This window comes from Phoxinus phoxinus (assembly GCF_949152265.1).
Source record: "Phoxinus phoxinus genome assembly, chromosome: 17".
Classification (NCBI taxonomy): Eukaryota; Metazoa; Chordata; class Actinopteri; order Cypriniformes; family Leuciscidae; genus Phoxinus; species Phoxinus phoxinus.
In genome coordinates, this window is record NC_136892.1 from 26,320,968 (window position 1) to 26,341,933 (window position 20,966).

Below are 20,966 nucleotides of genomic sequence, written 5' to 3' on the forward strand. Positions count from 1 at the left end.
CTAAAGCCGTATTTTAGGAAAAAACAGAATATAAGGCAGAATACACTACCTTTCAAACATTTGGGGTCGGTTAGATTGTTTCATGTTTTTGTCTCTTATGCTCAGCAAGGCTGCATTTATTTAGTAAAAAAATTGATAATGTGAAATAATGTGATAATAGAAATAATGTGAAATATTATTACAATTTAAAATAATGGCTTTCTATTTTAATATATTTTCAAATGTAAATGCAAGGCTGAATTTTCAGCATAATTACTCCAGTCTTCAGTGTCACATGATCCTCCAGAAATCATACCAATATGCTATTTTTCGTGCTCAATAAACATTTCTTGTTATTATCAATGTTGAAAACAGTTGTGCTACTTAATATTGTTTGTGGAAACCAAAATAAGGGTTTTGTTTTCAGGATTTATTTTATGAATAAAAGTCCTAAGAAAAATATTTTGTAACCTAATAAATTTCTTTGCTCTTGCTTATGATCAATTTAAAGCATTCTTGCTGAATAAAAAGTATTCATTTAATTTTATTTAAAAAAAAACCTTCCTGACTCCAAACCTTTGAACAGTATCTGTTACTGTTATATATTGCAGGGTTTTTAGATTTGTAATATAGTCAGTGTGTACTGCTTTTATAATACCCTTGTTGCCCTTCACAATATATTTTATGTTTCTCTGTAGAATAAGTCATACAGGTTTAAAATGACACGAGGATGAGTAAATTATGACATTTCAATTTTTGGGTCAACTGTTCCTTGAAGTGATATATCTAATTCCCTGATTTACTTGTAAATTACTCTTACTCGTCTGGTCCAAGTTTTTGCAAGGCATCTCTTAGTGCCTGGGATTATTCTGAAGAGCTTAGGTCTTAAAAGTACAAACTGTCCACCTGAATAGTTTGAATATAAAGCAGTCACATTAATCTTTAAACTCCACACTTCAACAACATTCTTGAACTTTGAACTTTGAAGTAACATTTCCTTTACACTGGAGGAAAAAACGCTTTTCTTCATCCGCCTGAATCCGCTTTCAAATGGATGCCTTTTCAGTGTTCTCTCTGCATCGCATCTACTTTGTTCTGACAAGAGGCCGGTTGGTTGGTGGCCCGGTTGTCTCTGACTGTGAAGTGCTTCTCAGAGCTGCAGATGAGGGATTTCACTATAGTCACAGCAAATCTGTATGATATCAGCGTGGGTGAGAGATGGCTTTCCCCCCCCCGCACTTCCTGTCCCTGTGTGCAAGGAGGCTGACATTTCACACGAGTGCAAATGTTCAAGCATTACTTGAAAGGATGGCTAATAGGATTGCCCTGTTTGAGACAAGTGTCTTTTATTACATCCATATACAAGCAGATGGAGAGCGTTTCATTGTCTGGCAGAGAGTTGAATCTTTCAGCATTTGAAATGTAAACTGTGTGCCAGTCTGATGATAGTCCAAATGTTGTTTCCTCCGTGTTTCAGTAGGCAAGTGTGAATCAGTTTGAAATGCTTATTATTATTTATTTTAGTGTCATGGTTTCATTGTTAATGTGTGGAGTTCCCTTACAATTATATGAATTAACTGAAGGAATGGTTCATGCAAAATAAAAATTGCTGTCATGATTTATGGTCATTTTAAGACAAAAACAAAATGTTGAAACTGTAATCATCTCTTAATTGCAAATTATGCTTTTTTTTCTCTCTCTCCACAAATAAGCACCTGGGTATTTCATGCACTCTCTTATCAGTCTTTGATCGAATCAAATCTCAATGTTTTCTCGAATCTAATCATTCAACAGTGATTTCATATTAAATCCACTCCCTGAGGTACATCTAATCACTTCCCATTTGTTATTCCACTTTTTTGGGGGGGGGTTGCTGCATCTTTACGTCACACTGCAGGGCACCTCTCACAAAATCACCCCCTTCAGCTGTCAAAAATTACCTAAAATAACCAAAACCACCCTGAAATCACCCCCCTCCCCTTCTCACCGTTACACTTTCTGGCTGACCCTGTCCTTCCATTTGCCCTCATTTCCCCTCTCCCACTGGCCCAAAAGTGGGCAGTTGCCCGCCCCATCTAAAAGCAGCTGTTATTGTCCAGCAGAGCTCCCAGACCCGACGAACAAGAGCACAAACGGTCACAGGCGTTGAGGACACCATGGTAATGTCCACATGTTGTACATTTGTGTTCTCCTGTATTCTTGGTTCTTCCCCTTCTTTTTTAAACATATTTTATAATATTTATATATATATATTTTTTTCATTTATAATGAGGTATATTTATATAATTACATTTATTATTAATTATATTCTTTTTATTTATATTTAGAAATTAATAATTTGTTTTAATTTAATTTAAACAATTGTTTTATTTATTTATTATAACAGCTCTATTTTAAAGGTGGCACATCTCATTTCACAAATATTTAAAATTTTGTTTTATACCAGTTTTTTTAGCATGTGTATGACCATAAAATTAGAGATTGCAAGGGTTTGCTTTACACCTCGACTTGTCCATCTTCACCCTAAATGTAAAGTCACCCAGACACATCTATCGGATACATTTCAAACGTGTTCGTAAAAGTCATGTCACCTAGAGCGGAGTGTTTTGTTCTTGTGAGTGTGTTTATATCTACATTTGTGTCTGTGAAAACGTGTTAGTATTCTGACAATATTCCCACAATCATCATATTAAATTAAATGTCATATCAGTTCACAAGGCTTCTCATACAAATATGACCCTGATATCACTGTCAGTCCTGTTACAATGAATTGATCTAAATAGATTTCAATCTCTGCAAGTTTTTTTCTTCTTCTGCTTCTCTTGGCTCCTGAATATACAAACTCATTTGATCTTTTCACTTCGTTCAGTCTCCATCGGCCTCCTATGCCCTGACCACACCAGGCCTTCCGCCAGGCTGGGAGGAACGCAAGGACCCCAAGGGACGAATGTACTACGTCAACCATAACAACCGTAGCACCACGTGGACACGGCCCGTTCTGCAGGTACGTAATCTAGCGTAGCCTAGCTAAAGCTAGCAGAGGTCTATTCTTCATCAGGTGTTTTCCAGCATCATCCACTGTCAAATCTGAGTGACTTTAATACGTTCCTTCTTTATGACCCATCTTTGTTTTACTGCATCAAACTCATCATTTTTTATTATTCAGCCTTTATCTGTTTGCATCCATGTTATTGTGTACCCATCCCTTCACAATGTCTGGATGTTGTTTGTTCTGCCAAGCGTTGTGTGTTCCCTTGATCTATTTATTGCTGCTCTGGTCCCTCTTGATCTATATCTTATCGTCCTCTTCCTTGTCCTAGTAAACTAATTCTTCATCCTTTGTAGGATGCTCTTTATTTCTTTTTCTTCTTAAAACCGAACGGGTAAAATGGTTTATTTAAAGAGGACCTATTATGCCCTTGTCTTGATTTTGTTTTTGGGGTCTACTAGAATATATTTTCAAGCTTGAATGTTAAAAAAAACATTATTTTTTACATGATTTACATTGATGCAGCACCTCTCTTCACAGTCTGTCAGTAACACTCTGTTTAGTTCCTGTCTCTATGGACCCCCTCCTTCCAAAAAGAGCAGTGTGCTCTGATTGGTCGGCTGGACGAACATGTTGTGATTGGTCAACCGTTTCGAGCGTGTTTCGGAAATGACCATAACCATAACCACAAGTTTCAACAGACTACTAATGGAGCTCACCCAGGCCTAATCCCTTTTATTTTGCATATGTCTTAGGCAGGAATTATTTAAATGAGGAATATTGTGAAGTGTGCATTTCTGGAAGAAAACTCAAGACCACAATCGAGACATATTTATCGAGTTCTGAAAGTGCTTACTGATATAGACAATAACTCCCTTTGTAACTTTGCAGATGTTTTTCATGCTCAAACAGCAACATTACACAAGTTTAAAATGTAAAAAAAACATAATAGGTCCTGCTCTACAATCTTTTAACTTCCTTTAAATATTCCAGTCATTTATAAGCCTGACAGACCATATTTGTCCCCACAATCAAATTAAACCTTACGGTTATTGATACTTTTCATCAACTTAATTAGCCTTTGTTTACTATTATATTATTTTAGACCTTGCTCTCTCCATTCTTGACCTTTGTAAACCTTGAATGCACTCTAGTTAGGCTCGTTCTCCTATACACCGGACCTTGTGGTGGCTAGCTAGCTAACCCTTCTCTTTGCCCAACAGCTCACTGAAGATGGAGCCAGCACCTCCGCTGCGGCAGCAGGGGGCGCTACAGCAGCCACACCTCCCGCTTCCACCCCTTCCTCCTCCAGCAACCATCTAATCGAACCACAAGTGCGCAGACCCCGTAGCCTCAGTTCCCCCACCGTCACTCTCTCTTCCCCAATAGAGGTGAGAACATCCGTCAGTCCCTCTGTTCCTCCCCTCACTTCCTTCTCACTTTCCCCTCCTCCAAGCTCCAGTCCATCTAGCATATGTCTGATTCAACTCAAACAGTCTTGGCTGTTCTTAACCAATGTTTTCATACAAAGTTTCTATCAAGTTTTACACAAACGTCGGTAAGATTTTTAAATGTTTCTGAAAGAAGTCTCTTACATGCCATATTTTGCTTTGCTTTTCCTTGCAAATTAGCGACAAACAGTGCAGGTCATTGTGTAATTTGTCATTTTGCCCCTCATTTTTTCACTTTGCTGGCATAGTGTTAGGAATGTTTATTATGTGTTGACATGGAGTTCTGAAGAAAAACAAAGATTCCTTCTAGATAAACTTCTGAGGTAAAAGTTGTTTGCACAAAGCTCGAGTCTCGACAGATGTTTTCATGCATCTTTGAGTTGAAGCATGTCACTGGCACAATTGAGATTCAGATTATCATTTTGTGCAGTTGCTTGGCAATTTTTTTACATTTGGTGCTAGACAAGTGTTAATGTTGAATTTGGGTTTCACACCTGTTTTATTTCCATTGCGACTGTGCAGTGTAATATAACCACAATGTCCACACACAGTTGGTCGAGATAGGAAATCAGAATCACGTTCTTTGCACACTGCCTTTGGCTTCTTTTAGGTATGAACAGCTGAGGCAATTTCCTGATCCATCTGCTTCAGACCTTTCAATTCAGGGTAATTTAATTCACTTCGATTTACAGTAAAGGAAAAAAAGAATAATCCCGTTATTTAGCTTAGTGCCATTATCAGTCATCATCTTGTTCTCTTACAGCTGCCCGCAAACCCTTTTTTTGTTATTTGTTTGTTTATTAAATGTTTCTGAGACTAAATGCTAAGGTAACCTTAATGCTAAGTACAAACAGCCATACTTTCTTGAAAATGCTGATGCAGATAAAAGGGTAATTGGGTACCTTAGGTTAAGTTAATGTCATCTACTACCCAGATATATAAATATTCAATTATATTTTTCTTAAGGATGCGCCGAAATGAAAAAATCTGGGCTGAAACTGAAAACTAAAATTCAGAATGCACTTGGCCGAAACCCGAAAATAAATTAATAATCAATTATTATATTTTAAATGTAATTTTATTATTATTTCAAACTTATTTAATAATCAATACACAAATAGCTCAAACTGAGTTGTTGGCATAAGGTAGTTTTTATATCAACTTTTTCATTACAGATTTGTTTCTACTCCAGTTTGTTGGTAAAATATGATATAAAATATATTTAAACAACAATAAACTGTAATATATATATGACCCTGGATCACAAAACCAGTCACAAGTCGCACAGGTATATTTGTGGCAATAGCCAACAATAAATCGTATGAGTTAAAATTATAAATTTTTCTTTTATGCCAAAAATCATTAGGATATTTAAGTAAAGATCATGTTCCATGAAGATATTTTGTAAATTTCCTACCGTAAATATATAAAACATTTATTTTTGTGAGTGAATGCAGCACAATCGGGAACATAAATTTTTAAAAACTTTAAAGGTGATCTTTTCAATGTTTAGATTTTTTTTGCACCCTCAGATTCCAGATTTTCAAATAGTTTTATATCGGCCAAATATTGTCCTATCTAACAAAGCATACATCAATGGAAAACTTATTTACGCAGCTTCCAGATTATGTATAAATCTCATGTGACTGGTTTTGTGGTCGAGGGTCACGTATGTTTCTAATTGGCCATTGTGTTCATGCGCTTAACATATATGTCTGTGATTGGCTACAATGATAAACGCTTAAAAAACATGTTGTAAATAGACATTGATGTCCCATGTCTATTTACAACATGTTTTTGAAGCGTTGATCATTGTAGCCAATCACAGACATATACCGTATGTTGTGCGCGTGAACACATTGACCAATCAGAGACATGTTGAGCGCGTGAACGCAGTTGCCAACCAGAGGTGGTTAAGAATCCGTTCAACAGCACAAAATGCTAGAGGGAATGCTGGTATCGTCACATTTGAAAGATTTCAGTACCGACTTGGTACCGAAGTCACGCATCAACAGAAAACAGCACAGACTAAAAGATTTTAGATTTAAGAAGCCATATCATTACGGATTAAAATCCAGAAATTATGTTAATCCAGAGCTAGTGTCCACCGAGCTGACTTGTTTAACTGTTGTAGCTTATCCACATTGTGTGCACAAAATAGCGCAAAACATCTGTTTTTCTACTTGAAACCCGAAAATATTTTTGCTAGCCGAAATTTCGGTTCATCCCTAATGTTTGCACATTATGACATCTTGCTAGAATACTTGTTTCTGATTGGTCAGTTGCTGAATTCTGCTATATATTGCATAGTGACTACTAAACCGTATACCGGTAATTGATTGTTGCCCTGATCAGCCAAGTTCCTACATAGCTGTGCTAGTTTATTGTCTCTTCTCCTCACTTCACGGTCACTTTTTCCTTCAAATAGGGACACATGCGATTCACCCACACACATACTGTCCATTGATCACATGATGAGAGGATTTATTGTAGTATTTACTGTCAGAATGGCAACTTTGCATTTGATTAGTTTTATTAATTTATTAAAGGGCACCTATTATGACATTTAAAATGTTCCTAATGTTGTTTAGGGAGTCCCCAACAACAGTTTTACATGCATGCAATGACAAAAAACACTTTTGTTGTCGTATAATATGCATTTATTTTTACCTGATTTGCTCACCGACTCCCAAATGATTCGTTCAACGACTCGTTTTTCAAACCCCTCCTTTGCGCGACGCTAATCTGCGTTGATTGGTCAGATGACCCAGCAGTGTTTACAGAGATAATACTTATTTTTAACACGGAGTACAATGATGCTTTTATCAATTCAATTTTGTTATAATAATGATTATAGTCCCTGCTTTAGTTTGTAGTAAAAAAACAAAAAATAAGATAAAGAATTTAATGTTAGCGAGCATATAGCCCAGAGTTCATATTGTAAAAGCACAATCAGTCTTTGTTTGCATTAGCTCGATGCATAAACAAAGTTTTTACAAAAAAAAAATGCAGTTACGTTACGATATTACTCTATTCTTTAAGACAACTCCGAAAACAACGACAAACACTTCACATATCAATACAATTGTCATTGAAGACCTAGAAGCTAAACGGTGCTTACACAACAAACAAAATAATTATTAAGCATGCTACATAAAACATAAAAGCAACAATTATTAATAACACTTACAGGTTGTGATACGGAGGAAGAAGCTGATGCAAATACACTTGGAACTGAACCTTCCTTCAATATCAGCCAGCTCGCGAATCCAAGTTTGAGTGCATTTAAGTTGGTAAAGCAATCGTCTTCAAAATGGCGCGAACAAAGCACAAGGCTCGGACTATACTTCTGTGGTATAGTTGTATATATGAATTGTAGCCACTTAGTCTTCAAATGCTCCTCCTTGGGCAGATGAAAAAAGGTGTCTTTTGAGCCGCACTTCAGAACACAGCGTCTCGTCGCCATTATGTTTTCCCTGGCCTTGGAGCGCAATAAGTGGGCGTATCATATTCAAATAACTTGACAAGTTGACGTCATCTAGTCAGAGAAAAAGCTTCGGTCTTCTAACGATTCATAAAAATGACTCAGAGTCGACTCTTACTTTTGAAAGACAATAACTTTATATACGGTGCACTTTCATATTTCAAACTTTGCAGGATGTTTTTGTTCACTTAGATCTATGTTACACACTACATGAAAGGTACATTTCAAAATTCCATAATAGGTGCCCTTTAATGCTCCCCAGAAACTATAAAATTCTTTGAATAAAGAGTAAAACATCTTGGGATGTATTTTTAATCTCGCCACAGGCTTTCAGAAGTTTTCCTTATTCGTGATTAATCAGAAAGTTGAATTGAGCAGCTGTTGTTTGTATCAAGTTTTAATATACTCCTCACCATTTACATGTGCGTGGAGGGAACAGGGCTGTTTTCTACCCCCGCTTTGTGACTTCGTATCAGTTGACGTTCCTGAAACTAGGGGTAGGGGCAGCTGTCCGTTTGCTTATCGTGAAACTCGCCAAAGTGTCACCATTGCCAAAAAGAAGTTTAATCTCTCAAACAGCCATGACTTCATCGTTTCCTTCGGTTCTATTGCTCTAAATCCATGTCTGACCTTAAACCTGCTTCTTATTTTGTTTTTATAGTCCATTGTTCTGAGATATATATATACATATATATATATATATATAGAATGTTATGGCAATATTTTTTGTTATGTGAGCAAGTATAGCCATAAGATTTTTTTGTCATATTTTTTTACATATTATGAAAAAAAAACTAATAAAAATATTACATTATATTAAATTTAAATTTGATCTTTATCAACAGTATATGTGGCCTGTTGCTGATTACCACTGGAAATCATTTTGATAACAAATTTTTAAAAAAGCATAATAAATAAATAATATTGTTGTAAATAAAAAATATATTATAATATATTTTTAAATATATTATATGTTGTTATAATATGTTATATAATATAATATAATATTATATTTGATAAAATATGACATGTTATTATAATATGTTATAATGCTATAATTATAATATAACATAAAATAAAATATATTATATTGTAATATTTGTATATATTATACAATGAATTCTTTGTGATGCTTCTTACAAACTGAATCCAAAAATATGATTCCATGGCAACAGACCAAATTGTTATTTAATCCAGAATTTTCCTTTGAATATTGCAAACAATTTGATCTGTCAAGATGGGCCTCAGCCAGAGCTAATGGCCTCCGCTGTGAGAATGACTTTGCTAATGGAATAAACAATAGCTCTTGTAGCTAATCTGCAGATGTTGGGAATGGGGGGAATAAGTGTCTTGTGTTTGCTCTCATAGCAATTATTGCTAATTACAGCCACACACTTCCGTGCAAAAAAAATGGTTGCTAACAAAAAAGGCATGGGGTTGCCTGGTGTGGAATTGATTAAAATTCCTGTGCTTCTTTCCGACTCAGCTTGTTTTATGATAATATACAACAATATATTTGAGATGTTATATACTATATATATATATTATATGTTATATGATATGTATATATTTATTAAATAACTATATGCTGTAGACTTGTGGAAGTGCTTTTTTCTTTACTATATGTCTGTGAAGAAGAATATAAAAGTTTCAGTAAAGCGATACGCTTTTGAAAAGGAAAATATCCCATTTTAATTTACATTTCTTTGAACTTCGATAGACTTTGAGCTCAGAGCTGATTCATTGTAGTTCATGTTATAGAGTTATTAACACTTATGAAACCGTTATATTGCTTGTTCTCATCTTGTTTCCTTTGCTAGTTTAGCTTTTTGAAGGAAATAATACCCAGAATTCATTCATCAGATAAGCAATTAGGACTAATCACATGACACGTGGAACATTTTCCACACCTGAAGTCAGATGATCTGTGGAATATCGGGTAAACATTCACAAAGGTTTGAAAGTTTACAGAAAGAAATATGGTTTTGTTTTTTCAGTCACACAGGACCATGTGAATTTTAATTAAAGAGTTAAAGAGATTTGTTTTTGGGGGAAAAAAGCGAGAGGGAGAGAAATAGAAGAGGTGAAATGGAGGTGAAATCCTCTGAGTTGTGCGCTAATTAAAATTTTAGCAGGATTAAATAACAGCGTGCCGTCTCATTAACACGTTCTGCATTTTCCAAATCTTTTACATTTTATGACATTGACAAGTCTTTCTTGCACCCAAAAAAAATCTAATTAGTTACACCAAAAAGCTGTAAAACCTAAAAATAACGGAGTCTGATAAACGTTGACTCTGTTTCCTGTTGCAGGGAGCCAATAACGCCCAGATACGGCGAGCCGTAAAGGACACGTTTTCCAACCCTCAGTCCCCCCAGCCTTCTCCCTACAGCTCACCTAAATCCCAGCATAAAGCAAACCAGAGCTTCCTGCCCCCTGGATGGGAAATGAGAATAGCGCCCAACGGACGGCCGTTCTTCATTGACCACAACAGCAGAAACACTACATGGGTAAGACAAACACTCACAAAATATGTTGCAAGGTAGTGGCTGCGTCCGAAATCGCATACTCTCTTGAGTGTGTACTTATTTTGAATGTGTTCTTATTTTGGCGAGTGCTAAAAATGTACGTTCTATAGGACGAGTGTATGTAGTATGATGTAATCATCATTCTTCATGTTGTCACTGTCATATAACCTACCAGCGTCAGTTGCTTCACTGCCATTTACAAATCCTCTCTAGTGTCCTCATGGGATAGTAAAGTGTCCATCGTATGCACACTTCAGAATCTCACCAGAAGTAGTACTGTAGGTCATTCGGGTACTTTTTGCCCACTCTTTTTATGAGTACTGTGAATTTGGACCTAATTCTTTTGTCACATACTTTTTTATGCCTACTATATAGTAGGGAAGTATGCAATTTTGGACGCAACCACTGTTTTCTTCACGGTTAGGGCAATCCCAGAATGCATTGCGATGAGCTCTGAGGAAACATGCAAGCTGGCCATGGGTGAAGAGAGATTAACTGTTGGCTATACATATTTCCAAAAATCACAAAACAATAGGAAATTAAAATGTACTGTTCTACACAATATTTGTGTGCTATTTATTTTTATTCCTAGTATCACGCTGTTATTTTAGTAGCGCGGTAATCGCAAACTCTGTTGTAGTCATACAGTAAGTGCACTATATTTTGCACGTTTGTTGCTGGAGCACAACAGCTCTTTAGGTTTTGGAACGGAGCTAGTTTTTTTTGCTGACGTAACTATGCTTTATGCACAGATGTGATCATCTATTTATATATCATCACTAAGCATTTGTTTACTACCATACAAATACCATCAGGAGTTTGACCTGTAGCTTCTCATCAGTGTATCCTCCAGTAATGTATTGTCTGCTTGCAGCTGCAGTGTTTTGAGCTTAACATTTAATCATTATTATTATTATATTATTGTTGCTGTTGTTATGCATGCATAATGAATATTGTGTTATTCATTATTCTTATTATCATCTATCCTTACTGTACTTTTATTACTTAAAATGTATATAATTTAATAATAATTATATGATGTTATATTTATTATATTAATTATATTATTGTTGTTGTTGTTATTATCCATGCATGATGAATCATGAATATTATTTTAATGAATCATATTATCATACAGCATGTCATATTATGATTATACTTTTATTACTTAATGCGTTTAATTTATTTATTACTTAATGTGTATATTATTTTTGTAAACTAAAACCATCTAAAAAAAAAACATTTTCATTACAAAAATGAGAAATGTTGACTGCAACTAGCTGAAATACTAAAACATTATAACAACCATATAGACATTTTAAAAAGATCTAATAAAAAAGTCAGAAACAACAAAATGATATTTAAAAAAAATTATAAAATTTGAAATAAAAACAAAGTTAAATCTAATTCAAAATATAAAAACTGTAATAGTATGTCAATAATCAGTCCTTAATACAAACAGCCAAGTTGTTATTATTATTATATTTAGTGGTTGCTCTTTCATCAAATGTTTAAAATTTAGATCTGATCTGGGGTTGTTGTTTTTTCTTTTTTCTTTTTTTCGTTAACCTGCGTTAAGATGCATGAAAGGTATTTGGGAAACAGACTTGCGCGCGCACACACACACACACACACACACACACACACACACACACACACACACACACACACACACACACACACACACACACACACACACACACACACACACACACACACACACACACACACACACACACACACACACACACACACACACACACACACACAGACAGACAGAGACACAGTCTTGCTCACAATTGCACACTTCAGTGCCCCACACAGTGTCTGGAGGGAGGCCCTGGGTGATGCGCTCAGAATCACTGTGCCACCTGGTGACTGGCAGAGGAACTGCAGCTCTTCTCCAGCGCCCTAATTTCCCCCAGCACAGACTTGCCTTTGTCCATTTCTGTGTCAGATGTGTTGCATCCTCTATGGAGGTTCTTTGTAATTGGAAAGGTTTAAAATGAAAACAAATAGATTTTCTCTGCCAGGCATTATTACATTTTTTTTTCACACGATTGTTTAAAATAGTACATGGTGATTTACAAAGTATGTCTTTATTAAATTTTGCTAGTGGTTTTAAAATGTCCACGAGAAGACTTAAATTTCACTAGGCCTATGTGTAATTACTGCATAATCTCCCCATGGAGACGTAAAAAAAAAAAAAAAATCATTCCAAAATGACTTATTGTCTGAAGAACTGCATTTTGGCAGCAGACAGTGAATGCAATTTACTGCTAAATGAGGATAAAACCTTCTGGGAAAATGAGCATGTGTCAACCTCTCTCTCTCTCTCTCTTTTCTTTCTCTCTTTTCAGGAAGATCCACGCTTAAAGTATCCCGTTCACATGAGGACAAAAGCATCCCTAGACCCTGGTGACCTCGGCCCACTTCCTGTGAGTATAAACGGAGTGGCGTTGAGCAGTATTACCCACAATCCCGAGCTCTTTCAACAGCCTCGCCTGACATGTGTCCTTGTTTGTGACACGGCAATGCACGATCATGAAACCAACAGCCATATCACACAAGAATCGTTAAACTAATTGAATCTGCAAAGCAAAAAATAGGATTAAGTCTGACAAAACAGCCGCAATGAATGACACAACAACAGGAATTTGGCTGGGGTGGTTCATGGATTTATTTGTTATTAAACTACATTGTCAAGCCTAGTTATTTAACACTGATGCACCGAACAATGCTACAAAAATCTGACTGTGGATTAACTCATGTGAGATTATTTATTTTTTGTTTACCTATAATGCAACTTGTCTAAGAACAGCCCTAAAGTCTGGCCTCGATAAGTGCCAAAATTGCCGTTGGCAAGTCAATGCAATGCTCGCCTGTTGGATGGTAACTTTATGAGGAACTGCAACATAATACAACTCACAATAACAGAGATACGCAAGATTTAAATCAGACACAATCCAACCAAGAGAAACAGCTGTTGTGACTTGTTGTGTAGCGAAGTTACTTTTTTTTTTTCAAAGCTCCATGGCTGTGTTTACACTGCAAGTCTTTAATGCACAGATCAGATCTTTTGATCTTATTTTTTTTTGTCCCGTCTGTTTACATTCACTTTAGACATGCTAGACTGCTATCTAATATTTGTATTTACATGAACACTCTGGGGTCGGCGAACGCGCCGGCTCGTTTTGTTGGATTTTTTTTTTTGCTCGGTTTTGTCATTTTTTTTGTAGAGTGATACATGTAAAGGGTCTACTTTTATTTGTGTACTCTCACAATAACGACAAAACTTTTGTAAAGAAAACAAACCGGGTGTGCTTTCTGCCGTCTCACTCACTGTGAACTTCTTTCTAAAGCGCATCACAAAAATGAATCGAAACTCAGCGAATACTTGCCACACAGACGTGAGTCTTTAGAAAGCTTAAAGTGTATACCGTACTTTTAAATGAAGCAATTCATATCAAAAACAAATATTCTCTGTTTATGTAATCCGTAAGAAACTAACGAGGGGTAAAATCTTGAACGCTTTACTATGTGACATGGTTAATCCTCAGGTTTTTAACGGCCGCACTAAAATTATTTACGTAATTCATATCAGGTAGCCATGATTATTTGCCAGCATGGATAAGTTAAAAGCTGTCATGGATTTTTGCAGCGCAAAATCGGACTGAACAGGTATAGACCAGAAAAGAATTTATTTTATTTTATCTACGGCTCATTACACCTAGAATTCTGAAATAAAGTGACGTGGTAAGTTTTTTCAAAAATTAATTCAAATGAATAAACGAGTGAGAGAGAATTACAGCGTGCGTCTAGTGTAGCTTGTTTATGTACAAAACAGCGAAGTTATCACCTCATTGCTGAAAAATATAATGTAGCTTTCGATAGCGAACAATGGTTCAGAGGTTGAAAACAAGTTTCTATTCTCTTAACTATAAAGGGGAAAAAAACTTGAGTTATAGTGCAAGCACATACAGGCACGTCTGATTCATAATACATTAACAAGCTATCATTGTGGCCAAACATGTCACCCTCGCCTTGTGCGTGCCTGGAATTCAAAGGGGAATCGGATATATACGTGTTTAGACGCAGGTCATATTTCCAGATATTGGATATGTATCTGATTTAAAACCACATTTGGAAGTAGTTCAGATCGGATGTGAAAAAATCTGATCTTGTGTGTTTACACATGCAAAAAATTCCGATCTGTGTTAGATGTAAGTTAAAAAAAGAAGTTTTTTGTGCCAGTGTAAATGCAGCACATGTGGAACAACATACGTGAAATGTTTCTCAAATTAAGTGGATAAAAAAGGAAATATGAGAGGCAAAAATTGTTTCGTACTGCTCATTTTTACGACAAGTCTTATTTCACCCGAGTCTGGCTTATCACAAGAACCTTTTGCAAATATGCAAAGACTAAAACATTTTAAATAGTCTCTTAAATATTCTAAATAATCCTGTTGATGAGAAGACAAAAAAATATATTTTTATTTAAAGTAATGTTTATATTTATAAATATATGTTAAAAAAAGTTGAAATTAATTTTGAACCCTGGAAATAATGCGTTCCTGGTGATTTTGTAGCACAAAATGATCACCAGTGAGCACTTAATTTTTTTATGCGTGTATGAGAACAATTTTTCTTGACACATCTTTTGTTAAGCAAGAAAGAGTTGGGATTTAAGATTATGTAGAAACTGATTTAACACTTATTAAACACACTTAGATGCTGATGTTTGGTAATCGCACCTTCTCTTCTCAGCTTTTCAGTGGGAATATGTGCCAGGAACTAACCTGCAAACAGAGATTATCTATTTTCGTGTATGATTTCATGTAATATTGAAATTTCCATATGAATGTTAAAAAAGAGCAAAAATATGCATTGCTGTGGCTTCAAACCATTGATTTGATCAAATATCATCTAAAATACACTGCACTTTCCACCTCTGTCCATCAGTTATTTTAGTATTAGCTTTCATTAATTTGTTTCAGTAAATTTAGTACTTCAACCAAAACTTCTTTCAGTTAATTGCCAAAGCACCACCACTATTTTCGTTTGTTGATCTAATATTTGTTTTATTTTATTTCAGCTTTCAGTTAACAAAACCAATGTTTTTAGTTAACATTAACAACACTGATATATTAACACATTTTGTTATGATTTTTCTTCTTCTTTCAACGCTATCTAAATGATACCCTCTGCATTTACTGTAGTGCTGCTGTCTCACAAGCTGGTGGTGTGTGTGTGTGTGTGTGTGATTTCTCTCTGGTCTTTCGGTGGCGTGGGGAACGTGATGCGCTCTGCGCTCGATGCTGTTTGTGGCAGAATCTTCCAGAGGAGGTCGGTCCTCTCTCTGCCTGCGTGTTTACCTGCCTGCCCACCGACCTCTCCACCCCTTCTTATCATTGCTGGCATGGATGACTGTGCCTATTCCCCCTTTTGTTTTATTCCCTCTTTCACTCTTTCTGTTTGTCTTCTTTGTTAGTCTTTGCTTTTCTTGTTCTGATTTTATTTTAGTCTGTTTTATAAGTCGTTCCACTCTCTCTAGAGCTCAATATTGACTGCCCACTTTTTAGCGGCCTTGGTTCAGGCCAGAAGTATTCTTCTTTAAGAATATTCTTCAATAAGTTTTATTCCTTGAAACAAAACAAACCATAACGTGTTTCAGTCAAACACAATTTGATAATAAGTAGAGCTGTGAAACGATTAATCGCATCCATAATAAGTTTGTTTACATAATATATGTACTGTACTGTGCATAATTATTTTGTGTATATATAAATACACACACATGTATTTAATTATTTTGTGTATATATGAATACACACACATGTATGTATGTATTTAAGAAAAATGTGTTATTTATATATAAAATATTTCTATTTGTATATAATATAAATTAGATAAAAAAATATATGCTGTATATCAATGCAGATATTTCTCAAATATATACATGCATGTGTGTGTATTTATATATACAAAATAATTATACACAGTACACACATATATTATGTAAACAAACTTTTATTTTGGATGCGATTAATCATTTCACAGCTCTAATAATAAGGAATAAGACAAAGGTTAATAAATTATCGTAATCACATTAACTGGTACCAATAAATGAACACAACATATTAACTTTTAATTTTTATTTACCTGCGTAGGTCAAACAGTATGCAAAATTATTAAAATAATATTGTCTGAATAGGAAAATGTACTGGTTTGTAAACGCAGAAACTGCAGAAAAAGTCTGATTTATCTTACACATGGATTGAAAAACTGGGCCAAATATTGAATAAGTGGTAAATGAATTTGAAACAAAATACAGGTTTTTGGTTTGCGACCCGCCAGATAAGAACCATTGCTTTAAATTACACTGATGGTACATGTATATGCTAATGTAAAGCTACATTCATTCTACAATTCCAGAACTCTTATTAGGTGTTTTGAAAAACATTGTTGCTAAACTTACTATCCATAACCTTGAGATTTTTAATTGGATTTTTACTTCCAGAACCCTTCTATTAAGCTCTATTTGTCTGTTTTCTATTTGTCTCTGTTCATCTGTCTCTGTCATTCCTCCTGTGTACTCTTTTTCTCCATCTTTCTCTCTTTATATTTCTCTCTGCACGTATCTTTCTGGTTGTGTTGACCATCCATCCATCATGTGCATCCATCTATCATGTGCATCCATCCATCCATCAATCCATCTATCTATCCATCCATCAAGCCATCCATCACGTGCATCCATCTATCATGTGCATCCATCTATCAATCCATCCATCTATCTATCCATCTATCTATCCATCCATCCATCCATCATGTGCATCCATCCGTCCATCCATCCATCACATGCATCCATCTATCATGTGCATCCATCTATCAATCCATCCATCTATCTATCCATCCATCCATCATGTGCATCCATCCATCCGTCCATCCATCCATCAATCCATCCATCATGTGCATCATCACCTGCATCCATCCATATCCTTCCATCGTGTGCATCCATCCATTTCCTTCCATCGCGTGCATCCATCCATATCCTTCCATCGTGTGCATCCATCCATATCCTTCCATCGTGTGCATCCATCCATATCCTTCCATCGTGTGCATCCATCCATTTCCTTCCATCGTGTGCATCCATCCATTTCCTTCCATCGCGTGCATCGATTCATTTCCATCCATCGAGTGCATCCACCCATATCCTTCCATCGCGTGCATCCATCCATTTCCATCCATCCATCCATCCGTCGCGTGCATCCATCCATATATATCCATATCCATCCATCAAGTGCATCCATCCATCATCGCGTGGTTCAATCCACATCCATCCATCGCTTGCATCCATCCATCCATCCCGTGCATCCATCCATCCATCCACCACGTGCATCCATCCATATCCATTCATCCTGTGCATCAATCCATATCCAACGCGTTCATCCATCCATATCCTTCCATCCATCACATTCATCCATCCTGTGCTTCATTCAATACCAGTTTTGGTTGATGCCCGTTCAGCACGAGAGCCATGGCGTCGCGCCTGTCTTCAGTGCTGGCTCAGTCTCTCAGTCGTGAACGAAGGTCTTGTCCCCTCTCCGGATCCCGTGTGTGGGTCGTCAAACAGCTTCCCTTGATGTTGTGGGTTATGAATTGTTGGATGTGTCTCCCTTGGCTGTGATTTTTGTCAGGCCTGGCAGTTGCCCGTGATGTTGGTATTGACGTGGGTTTGCAGGTCTCGGGGTCTCCGCTCTCAAAAGAGGGGCAGTATGTTAATGCGAGTGTGTGTTTGTCAGAGCGAGAGTGTGTAACAAACTCTCTTCTGCATGCCAGTGGAACCCTGTCGTGGAAGCTCTCCCACACTGAACTGAGGAATCTTCATATCTTTCTGTTCCTTTCACCCATCACATTATCTGTTACAGTTATTGTGTTGGTGAATGTGTGGTTTATCAGGCCTGGTGGTCTCATCTGGATTATTTTAACATCTTTCTTTCTCTCTCTGAATCTCCACAGCCTGGGTGGGAGGAACGAGTGCATGCAGACGGAAGAACCTTTTACATTGACCACAGTAAGGACACTCATTTGTTGATAAAATAAGCAGACACATCTGGAGCAGGGGGGGTTAAATTGAGGGCCAGGGGCTTGAAAGGGTCCACAGAATTTTTGTTGTGTGGAAAACATGTTAACTTAATTATGCAAAAAAAAAAAAAAAAAAAAAAATATATATATATATATACCAGTATTTATGTATTTAACAGACATTAAGTGTTAATTTTTACATTTATTTGATCAGTAATATTTTGAAATAGTATTACAATTTAAAATGCTCTATTTTTGACGTTTTAAAATGTAATTTATTCCTGTGATTTCAAATCTGAATTTTCAGCATCATTACTCCAATATTAAGTGTCACACTATACTTAAGAAAACTTTCTTCAGCATATTAGAATGATTTCTGATTATTATCATTATTAGAAAACAGATTTTTTGTTGCTTTATATTTTTGTGGAAACCGTGCTATATTTTTCAGGATTCTTTTATTAGTAGAAAGTTCAAAAGAACAGCATTTATTTTAAATAGAAATATTAAATAGATTTTTTTTCTAAATATCTGTACATCTATACATCACTATATACTTTGTTTGGAGTGCAGCATATTTTGCCGTCTACTGTTGAGAACAATAATAATCCCTCCTGCCTTCAGTTATACACACACAGTAAAGCAGGTTTCAGTCACAGATATGCTCAAGTTTCTATTTGTTATGTTGTTTCTTTATTCTGTGATGTGTGATCAATAATTATTTGGATGGTTAAGCCGGTAACAAGTTGTGAGATCATTTTACTCATGCATCAATAAACTCGGACATGGCGTCGCACTCCACAGACACAGGTGTGTTCAACCACTGCTGAATCTGCTGCTCCGGTCGATACACACCTGTTCTGTTTGTCAGCTACACGCATTCACAAACGACCTCTAGTGTTTGCGTTGTCCAGTGATGGGTGTAGCGTAAATATAATCTGTATCAAATAGCACTGTAAATTGCGAAGTGAGCTAATGAAGTTCTACTTCTCCCCCTCAGACACCAAAAAAACACAGTGGGAAGACCCTCGCCTCCAGAGTCCTGCCATAACTGGACCTGTGAGTGTGCTTTTATTCTGCCACAATTTGTCTCTTATTTATGTTGTTGTTTTCCTCTAGCACTTCTTTATTTTGTTGTTGCAACTGGGTTTTGTCCCAAGTGGAAATGAGAGAGACACACACACACGCACACGCGCACACACACACACACACACACATATTTGTGTGTGTGTATAATTTGTATGTATATGAATATATTTGCAAATGTTCAGAAAGCTATTGTTTTATTATTATTAAATAATGCATATCAATGATTATTAAATATTGTCTCGGTGACTACTGCAATATTGTATTTTTTCCTTGCATTTTATTTATAAATCATATTTAATTAGAGGCATTCCAACAAATACACATTTGTTTTACTCTACAGTTAAATAATAATAATTGTTATTATTAATAATATAAAAGGAAATAAGAACATATATTTTATTTATTTTCATTTTGATATGAAATATGACTTGTCCAGATTCTGTTTATGACATGTTGTGAGATTCATCGAAATATACTTGTAGCTCGTCCAGTGATATATGTTGTTACACTGATATTAATCGTATGTGTTTGAATGTTTATTTGCTCGTCTTCTCTTAGGCGGTGCCGTATTCTAGAGAGTTCAAGCAGAAGTATGACTACTTCAGAAAGAAGCTAAAGAAACCGGTAAGAAACGAAGCGTTTTCAGAGACATTGCTGTAAGCTCTTTCCTGTCACACACTGTATTCCTAGACGCACTAATTTATTCTCTGTGAAATCCTTGTCAAGGAGTGAAGAGGGTTTTTTTTCTATTGGGTGTTAAATTGTTCTTCACACGACCGAAACAGCCGTTTACAGTACTGTGGTTGTTTCAGGCATTGATATTAAGTTGAGATGTTAGTGTGACGCTCAAAGCTGTTAGCTAATCAACAGTGAGCTTCAATTTATTATTTTATTTTCTATCATGAATTCCAGGATATAATTTGATGTTTTGTTTTCGCGTTCTCTCCCGCAGGCAGATATTCCGAACCGTTTTGAGATGAAGCTGCACAGGAATAACATCTTTGAGGAGTCATACAGACGGATCATGTCCCTGAAGAGACCCGACAGCCTGAAGGCCCGTCTGTGGATCGAGTTTGAATCAGAGAAAGGCCTGGACTATGGGGGCGTGGCCAGAGAATGGTTCTTCCTGCTCTCAAAGGAGATGTTTAACCCTTATTATGGGCTCTTTGAATACTCAGCCACGTAAGTATCACGTGTGTTTGTGCACTACAGTTTTGTGTTGTCAAGTTTGGACTACATTGGCAAATTCTATCTGTCTGTCTGTCTGTCTGTCTGTCTTAGGCATGTGACGGTATCACATTTTTATGTTGCGATAATGGCTGTAGCTTTTATCACAGAATTCGATATTATCACTATATTAA

General features: G+C 36.1%; 1 protein-coding gene across 10 annotated transcripts in view; it reads left to right on the forward strand.

The window, feature by feature from the left end:
• nedd4l (NEDD4 like E3 ubiquitin protein ligase) overlaps nucleotides 1-20,966 on the forward strand; it is a 75,406-nt gene that overhangs the window by 45,815 nt on the left and 8,625 nt on the right. For 5 of the 10 annotated variants that reach the window (XM_079587171.1, XM_079587172.1, XM_079587164.1 and 2 more), the window contains 9 exons: nucleotides 2,082-2,138; nucleotides 2,849-2,983; nucleotides 4,192-4,359; nucleotides 10,216-10,413; nucleotides 12,792-12,869; nucleotides 18,451-18,505; nucleotides 19,517-19,575; nucleotides 20,164-20,229; nucleotides 20,558-20,787. In XM_079587171.1, coding sequence (XP_079443297.1) covers nucleotides 2,082-2,138; nucleotides 2,849-2,983; nucleotides 4,192-4,359; nucleotides 10,216-10,413; nucleotides 12,792-12,869; nucleotides 18,451-18,505; nucleotides 19,517-19,575; nucleotides 20,164-20,229; nucleotides 20,558-20,787 — 1,046 coding nt within the window. The remainder of the gene's footprint in view (nucleotides 1-2,081; nucleotides 2,139-2,848; nucleotides 2,984-4,191; nucleotides 4,360-10,215; nucleotides 10,414-12,791; nucleotides 12,870-18,450; nucleotides 18,506-19,516; nucleotides 19,576-20,163; nucleotides 20,230-20,557; nucleotides 20,788-20,966) is intronic. The other 5 variants (XM_079587173.1, XM_079587165.1, XM_079587170.1 and 2 more) reach the window with 1 other exon arrangement.